The sequence below is a fragment of the Pygoscelis adeliae genome, unplaced genomic scaffold (genome assembly GCF_000699105.1).
Source record: "Pygoscelis adeliae isolate BGI_AS28 unplaced genomic scaffold, ASM69910v1 Scaffold43, whole genome shotgun sequence".
NCBI lineage: Eukaryota > Metazoa > Chordata > Aves > Sphenisciformes > Spheniscidae > Pygoscelis > Pygoscelis adeliae.
Window position 1 is genome coordinate 1,491,641 of NW_008824538.1, and position 9,116 is coordinate 1,500,756.

General features: G+C 44.2%; 1 protein-coding gene across 1 annotated transcript in view; it reads left to right on the forward strand.

Annotated features, from left to right (window-relative positions):
• Positions 1-9,116, forward strand: part of FAM179B (family with sequence similarity 179, member B) — a 47,346-nt gene that overhangs the window by 3,398 nt on the left and 34,832 nt on the right. Inside the window, exon 2 of the mRNA XM_009321635.1 lies at positions 14-1,107. Coding sequence (XP_009319910.1) covers positions 14-1,107 — 1,094 coding nt within the window. The remainder of the gene's footprint in view (positions 1-13; positions 1,108-9,116) is intronic.

A 9,116-nucleotide genomic window follows, 5' to 3' on the forward strand; every position in this document is an offset into this window, starting at 1 on the left:
CGGCTGGCCGGAGAGGGCACGGCGCCGCCGCCCGTCGCCCAGCCCGGCGGCACCGGCCTGAAGTTCGGGCTGTTGCCGCCGGAGCTGCACGCTCGCCTGCTGGACCAGGAGGACTACAAGAACCGCACGCAAGCCGTGGAGGAGCTGAAGAGGGTGGTCGGAGGTGCCAGCCAGGCTGCGGTGGCCTCCGCGCCTGCCCCCAGCCTCCTGGGGCTCATCAGCTTCCTCTACACCCTCCTCGATGACTCCAACTTCAAGGTGGTGCTCGGGGCGTTGGAGGTGATACATCTGCTGGCCCTGCGCCTGGGCGACCAGGTCCGGGCCTTCCCGGCACCTCTGGTCTTGGCTGCTGCTAAAGTCCTGGGGGACAACAAGCTGGCCATCCGGCAGGAGTACAACCGCCTGTTCCTGCGGCTGATGAAGGCGGCAGGTCCTCAGCAGGTGCTGGGCCTGCTGCTGCAGCAGGAGCACCTGCAGCACAAGAACTCCAAAGTCCGCGAGGAGGTGGTCAACATCTGCATCGTGGCCCTCCTCACTTACCCTAGCGAGGAGCTGGACGTGGCCCAGCTGGCGTTTGGGCTGGCTCCGGCACTGGTGGACAGCAAGCGCAGGGTCCGGCATGCTGCCATGGAAGCGTTTGCTGTGCTGGCGTCTTCCATGGGCCCAGGCAAAACCACCCTTCTCTTCAAGGCGGTGGATGCCGTGGAACTTGAGGACAACGGGGACGGGCTGATGCACGCGGTGCAGGCCAGGCTCGCCAGGAAGACCTTGCCGAAGCTAGTAGACCAGGGGTTTGTAGAGTACGCTGTGCCCTTGCCTTCATCTGGTCATAACAGGGGTTCCTGTTTACCCCCCGGAGCAGATACAGACTGGTTGCTGATGGGCAGCAGGACTCAGAGCGCACACAGTTACTGTGGGTGTCACGCAAGGGATGATGCTCTGCAAAACTCCAGCTCACACGGCGCGTGTGCCGATCAAGGAGTAAGTCCAAGAAGAGTCCTGAGCGCGGGTAAAGGGAAAAACAAACTGCCTTGGGAAAATGAGCATGCTGGAGACAGGGAAGGTGGTTCAGGAGTCAAGATGCCTTTCACAAAGGATGTGGAGCAGGTATGTACTCGTAGCTCACTGGGCTCGTTTCTTCTAAGGCATGTCCCAAAGGGAAATTTGAAAGTTGTCCAAGGTTTATTAAGTGACAGCTATTTCCGAGGTACGGCTAATACTGCTAATATTTTATGTGCAGGGATCTCTATACATACATCGATCTGGGAAGGCAAATTTGAGAACTCTTTATGTTGGATTTAACACTGGTAGGAACCAGGCAACATATCACTTACAAAAAAAAAAAAAGAAAATCTTTTTCTGATGTTAGCTGGACTCCACGAGGCACTTCTCACGCCTAACCCTAGCGGTCCGTCTTTGACAATGGCAAGCTAAACCCCAGGGAATGAGTACAAGAGCGGGGAAACTATTTCAGAGCTTCTGTTTGTATGTTTGTGTTTGAGACTACTTGACAGACTGCAGAGTTAAGCAGAAACGTTGGCTTTCTTAAATACAGAACCTGTTTGGAGGAAAACTGACAATTGCTTCAATGCAGGCTTTGAAGGCAGAGCGCTGGAGTGTGGCTGAGCCAGTGCTTTTTGGCAGTGTACTGACCTGTAATAAAACGTGGGGGTTGCCCAGCGTCTGTGTGGCTCTTTTTCCTCAGTCTGATTTGACTAGGAAAAATGCAGGTCAGGTGGAAATAGCAATTCAGAATGACCCGAGTTTTGATTTTACCACTTACTGACCGTGTCGGCAGCTGCAAAGGGAAGGAGCCTTTGAAAAATTGTTCAGGTCCCTTTTACTTTGGCAGTGATTCCGTTCCGAGACATCTCTTTTGGGTACCATCCACGAGTTTAAGACCTGGGGGGTGTATCTGGGTGTGGTGGGTTTTCTGTTGTGTGTTTTGTTTGTTTTTTTTTTTTTTTAACGGGACAGTTTTAATTTATTATAACTTGATCTCCAGCGAGTGAGTTTAAGTGAGTAGATCTTTTTAGAAGATGGAAAGCTGTATAGAACAGACTTCCTCATACCACGTTTACGTATTCAGAATTTAATTCTTAGTTGCTTAGTAACTTGTTCCTGTATTGGATGAGGTTGTGAACAGTGCTACTGTGTGAAGGCTAGCTTTTAATAAAGTCTTTTAATAAAAGGAAACATGAGTTAACATTACTGTAGTGTAAAAACCTTGAAGTTCATGTATATACTTGTATGCACGCAGGCTCATGTCCTTTCTTGGTGTATCACCTTTACTCAGATGCCTAAAGAGATCTGTATCTTTTTGAGCTGATGAATCGGGCAACTAAGTTCCCTTGGGGTTATCTACAAAGCAAATAGGGTCTGAGCAAGAAGTTATGTAGGAAACACCTCTAGAGGAAGAAGGCTTTTCTTTTTGAAACAGCTTTTCACTACTAACTAATACAGCTTGTAGAAATAATAGTTAATTGCCAGCATTCTCTAGGCAAATTGGGCTTTCTGTACTGCTGCTGTTTGCTGTTGGCTGGGTTTGTATTTTTCTGTAGGCTGCGAACAAAAAGCAAGCCAACACATGCACCAAAACCTGGCTGTTGCTTGGAATGGTGGAAGGTCCTCCGCCTGAGACAGCCCTCTCTTGAGGTTAGGTGCTCTGGAAATAGTTCTTTTTTTTTTTTTTAACCTTTTTGTACACGTGGTTGTTTTTATCCCTGTAAATTGGGAGGATTGCCCGAAGTTTTCAACCCCGGAGAGAGGGAGAGAAAGCGATTAATTTATGTTTTCTGTTTTGTTGCATATGTAAAGTGCATTTAGAAATGGTGTGAACTTAAAGTTATATTTGACCTGGGGAAGTAGCTACGTATTCATGGCTTCAAGTCAGTCATAATGAGGTCCTCGGTTTACTAGGGAACATCCTTGATACTAATATGATAAAAGTTTTTTAGACTATATGTATTTTTCCATGTGTAGTATGAACTTCATGGGCGTAAATCCCATCTCATAATATGGGGATGAAAACCAACCTAACTGCCGGGCATCTGGAGTGCGAGGGGCGCGTGTGTGGGGTTTTGTTTATAGTGTTACTCTCAAAGGTGGGCAAATCGTTAGCAGGCTGCAGGAAGCTCTCACGTAAGAGCGCTAGTTACCTCCCGTATGTAAAGCCTAATGGGAAGAAATAGAAAGACCTTCAGATTGGCTTGCTACATCTGACAACCACTTGGCTTGTCTCTTCGTCATCCCAACATTTGTCTGTGTGACTGAACCTTTGTGGCTGACAGGTTTTCTTCTTTTCTCCTTGGAAGACTTTTCCAATTGTATAATGTCATGCGAATACTTCAGGTTTAAATTAACATTTTCCTTTTGTGATCATCTTTATTCTTACGTCCTTGTGTATTATGCCAAATATTTCACTTTGTTCCTACTTAGGGACAGACGTAGAACTTACACTTGTGCCGTCTTATTTTTGCAGAATTAGAACAGACTCAGTTTTAGCCGTTATTCAGTAAAAGCGTTGTTCTGAACAGGGACTACTTGCGACTATCAGTGCAGTTTACTTTCCTGAATCTCTTTTCCTTTGCTGCTATGTGGGGACTCAAGCTGTGAAGTTAACCAGTCTGGCTTTGCTTTCGCTGCTGCCGCATAGTATACAGTAGGTGGTAATGAAAATAATTCTACAGGGAGAAAATCCTGTTTGTCATGTACTGTGTTTATTCCTTTTTAATAAGAACTAATTTTTTTGCATCTAATAACTGTGTTTCTAAGACATCCTGTGCCTCCTAGAGATTCTGTTTGTTCCTGTCTCTTCCCGCTGCTTTCTGACTTGTTCTGTTTGCCTCTCACTTCCATCTTATGTTGTTTTCTTGCATATTTAAGTTGGTAGAAAGCAGATCGATAACTTTGAGGTGTCAGAATTTGAAGACTTCATCAGTTGCACTCTGCCAAAGGAAACATGTTAATGCTCCTTGTGCACTTTCACTTGAAAGACGCCTGAGTAACCAGAAACCTCCAGTTAACCAGAATTCACTTTACATTGACGTATAACTCCTCTCCACATAGCTTTTTGCTTACATGCAGGTAAGTACTGACAAGAATAACATTTGATGTCATGTTTGATAGAATTTTAAGGTTGCCAGTTTTGACTTGGACATAGATGAACACGGTACCAAAATTACGCCTGCGTTCCCAGCTTGCTTTAGTGGTAATGGTTCACCTGATGAGAACAATGTCAAAAGCATTGTTCCCGTAGTTATGAATAGACGCGTGAAGGCTGATACAATACAGCAGCTAATATTTTGCATTCAGCAGGTTTGAAAAACTTCTTTCAGTCCATATGAAAATGCAAGCTGTTTCTTTGCCAGTGGGCAGTTAAGAAGAGCATACTACTGGCAGACATAAGGTTTCACAACTACCCTTCTACTGGCTTTTGGGACCTGTGGTTTTAAAAATTGCTGTGGATTAACAGCTGCCCACCTGCCAAGCTCTTTCAAGACACATTGTTGAATGTAAGTTGAACCTGGCTCAAGGAGTAGCTTTGTTTCTCTGTACCGTCTTGTACCAATTCAGTCTGCATAGGCTGCTGTAATCATCATGCATCTGTCTCTCCAATAGCAGTCGTTTAACTGGCGCTGGTGGCACTTGCTTGTCACTCAGAAACAGTGGTGGCACTCGTTTTTCAAATTCCAATGATTCCTTTTTACTTCGATGTCTGCAAAGATAAGGTCTGGCTGTCACGGTGCTGGTGTGAAAGACAAAAGCATGATTTAATGCAGCTACTGCATCTTTGCCCTCTGTGAGGGAAAAGAACAGCCTTGTTAAAAAGCCTCCCTGACATACTTCTCTTTTGATTAGAAGGTAAGGCAAATGCTGCTCGTCGTTGTGTATAAGGGAGGAAAAGAGTAGGGATTCATTTTAGTTGCCTACGTGGTGATTGCTTAAGCAACCTCATCGTCAATGGAGAACTCGTCTGTGCAGTCAGTAGAGTCTAGAGAGCTGTCTTTGTGACCAAGGACCTAATTTAGGATGAGGTGAATTCTTTTCAAGACGTTATTGAGTCCTATTGGCTAGACCCAATGGAAGTTTAAACAACACGGTGTTTTAAGTATTGAAATATTTATGTGATCGCTGTAGGTTGACAGCTTTGTTACCCTGTCTTCACATTCTGATCATTTGTCTTATCCTACTGTTATATCTGTCTGAACAAACGGTGAAGCTCTCCAGGGTAGGGGACATCTTTTTATCTGACTTTCTGATTTTTGGTACAGTATTTGCTGGCTTCTTGATGGTGCTTGTTTTGTTACATCTGTGCCACGAAACTGCTTTTATCCCGTAGCGTGTATGTATCTTTGATGCAAGTAGGTGAACTGTGTTTTCACTTAAGGCACACTGGGACGAGTAAACTTGGACAGTGTTTCCTGTACTTGAAGTCATTCCTTGTTAACTGAAAGAGATTGCCATAAGCTGTATAAATAAAGCTCTTTTCCTTGGGGCATTTAGCAATCAAAGTGGGGGCTGGCAGGGGAGGGAAGAAAGTTAGCCCTCTATCTCTTCTTAACTGTTTTCAGTAAGGTGTATCATGCATAAAATGCAGGTAGTTGACTTGTTCTTGTAAATGTAAAAAATTAATTATTAATTCAGACATTCCTTTGAAATGAATTTGCTTAAAAATTAACTTTTGGAGTCATTCTGTGGCTGAAAGGATGCATGAAATTAGCTTAATGTTTAAAGTTGTTTTTCTACTAGTGTTTTTAGGGTCATGTTACACAGTGATTGTCCAAGGCCATGTCTAGACTTTCCTGATCAGATAAGATGTGAAGTAAAACATGTGTAAGTTAATGTGTACTAAAAATGTAACATAGATAAAGCACATTGCCTTCAAGGGTTTGTCTAAACGCAGCTTCTGTCAGTGATGTTAAATTGGGTTATTGATGAAACATTTCTCTGTAACCTCTGAAGTCCTTTGAAACTGGTTTTGTTTCATACCCATCTGTAAACTTCCAGTTGCCAGCGATGCTGCAGGATCGAATGGGTGGTCTGACAACATAACCAGCCCTGTCTGTCCTGCGCGGTGTGTTTCTGTACAGCGCGAAGTCCAGGTGTGACTGCGGTAGCGTGCGTGGCTGCCACCTCGAGCAGCGGAGATATCACCACCTAATGATGGTTAGCTTGACACTAGAGAGGCAAGCGCAGAGTTTCTCTTAATTTGTTAGGTTTGCGTGTAGTTATCTTCAACCTCGCAAACCCCTTAGTGAGAGGCTCTAAAGTGACAGATGCTTGAACTGCCACCACCTCGACTTCCAGGGGATGCCCTCGTTCCGCGCTCGGAAAGGAGTCTTCTCCCCAGTCGTAAGGGCAGAAGAAAACGTGACGGATAGGTAAACACTGCAGGGCCTTTCTCAGGAAAGGTGCATCCAGCTGTCTCTTTCAGAGTCAGAGAGTGCCATCAAAGGCCCGGAGAGAAGCGGTGAGTGCAGCAGGACTGTTTGGTCACCCGAGGAGCCCCCTTGCCCCGATGCTGCGGCTGACTTGGAATAAATCAGGCAGCCATGGAGTTTTGCTGGAAAGGGAGCCAGCACCAGTGACATAGCTGAGCAGTGTTCTGCCTTGAGGTGCGCTTACAAAATGTGGCAGTCATGGGGGATACGGCACCACACCCCTCGAAAAGGTCATTAAATAAAACATTTATACCAGTCTTTATTTAATCTGTGGGTCTTATTTCTGACAACTTGGCTAAATGCATGATTTCATGCTTCAGAACTTTATATACTGAAGTTGAAGGCTTATAGCTTAATAGTTGTTCAGAGCACCTCAGCTTTCCATTTTTCTTTCTTTCTGAAAGCCAAACCTGAGTTCACCAAATAAAGCATAATTTTCTGTGCTTCTACACTTCTCATTCTTGGCAGCTGCACACATCTGTCAAAGCTACAGGACAGACTCTGCCTTTGACTCTGCTGCTATTTGGCTAAAGCCAAATTTGAGTAGCCTGACCTCCTCCTCCTTGCATGGGACAGAGGCAGTTGCTATCACCACTCAGCTTGCATCTGTAGGCTGAAGCTTCTCTGGTTCCTAGCTAAATTAACAAAATGGTAATTGTTTTGTTGTTTTGTTTTGTTTTTTTTTTCCTAAGTACCTGCAGTTTTACATTCTGAAGCATATACTTACAGCAGCCTTATAACAGCATCAGAGGAACACTTTGTTTGCTAGAGACGGGAAATACTTGGCAACACAGGGTGGTAATAAAGTGTATAGCCCCATGAATGTTTTCCTTCGTAGTTCAGGAAGGTCCTGTTAATTTCTAATCCCGAGCTGGCAGAGCCAGGCTCATGATGTTCAGTTTGTTATCTGTAAATCCAATGGATAAAGTTGTCTGAAGTCGCTGAAGTGAGTGTTCTCTTTCTGGAGACACTGATGTACTGTCTCTGCTCCTGTTCCTTGGTTTAGCCTTGGAAAGTGTAAACAATTCCAATCTGAACCAGACCAGATCCTATTCCGAAATAAACATTTATGTTGTTTTCTTTAGGATCTGACATGATCTACTGATCTTTTGGATGCTGACGTTAAGTAACTGAAATTAGCCTGCTGTCACCAAACGTGTTGCATTCTCCAGTGGTTTCCCAGCTTGTGCCATTCTTGAGAGGTCACACAAATGCATTTAAGAACACTGCACTAGCAATCCCCTGTTCCCTTTTTAACTCTCATCTTCTGTAATTCCAATTTAAACAAGCTATCAGAACGAAAACGCTGTCTGCAGTTTGGGATACAAAAGCACTTTTTAAAAAACTAAATGCTGCTACTTTTGTAGAGCTTACTTGCTCCACTGCCCTGCTGAAAACATGAAGAACAAACTGGTGCCACAAAATTGGCTAACGGTGTGCTGGGGGTTCCTCACTGATCTTTTGGTAGCTAAGCCTTCCCATGTGTACCTTGAAAATTTAGTGTGCTGTACGTAAAACGTAACATGCCTGGTAATTATTGCAGGATAAGAGTTACCTCTGGCTTTTCCTCTGTGAAACACACACATCGTGGGTCCCCGTACCTGCTGTTGAAAGCAATGCTCTGTGGGAGGGAAGCAAGAGCATCTGAACATTTTACTGCAGTTTTTTCTTACGGTTGGACTCGATGATCTTAAAGGTCTTTTCCAACCTAAACGATTCTTTGATTTTAAGCCATGTTATAAAGTATATGTGAACTACATGCAGTTTCACATAACTTCACTGTTTGGCAATACGTGTGGAATTCTCCATTTACGTGCTGATCTGATAACCAGAGAACTTAATAGCTGGGCTTTATGAAGACCTTAGTGAATGTTCAAATGATCTGTGAAATTAGTTTTATGAAACAAGTACTCTTTGTTTTCCACAGGCGATAACGAGGGTTAACGGGACACGGAGGTTGACCTGTCCATGTGATAAAAGCTATCCTTTCATTGTGAGTTGAGGTGTCAGTCTCTGGGACATGAGCCATGGTTTTTCTGGAGGCTGGGAGAGTATTTTGGGGAGATAGCATTATGCATTTGTGCTATCGTTGATCGCTTCCCTGGGAGCGTGTTGTTGATGGCTGGCAGGTATTTGAGTAGGAGGACCTTTCGTCTCACCCAGTGCGGCTGCTCAGCTGGGAAGGGAATGTAAGAACGGAGCATCTCTCAGTGATGGGTCACTCACAAGGGCTGTGCTTTGGTAACCGAGTTAGTATTTCTTTCGGTGGATGGATTCAAATACTTTCCGACATTGGTTGTAGTAGTGGAATTTAAATGAACCTGAAACCTTTTGAGAAATCCCTTCGCCAGGATCTGTCATCTACTTCAGTGAAAAATCTGGCAGCTTTAGATTTGCATTTATTTGCCACTACCCTGCATGCCTATGCTTAGCAAATTTATAATCGCCGTAATTATAATTTGCATACAAGAAAGCAGACAGTTTTTATTCCTGTAGTTGGGATTGGAACAACTGAGCAAAGTTGTACAATCATGTCAGCATTGTGTAATTTGGTCCTTCTGCATATATTATTTTGTCTGTATGGAAAAACAAGGTGTATTGTACAAGTAGCACATTTATTTATGGACTGAAAGATACGTAGATCGAAAATTATGCTTTCCAGCAGGCTGATCG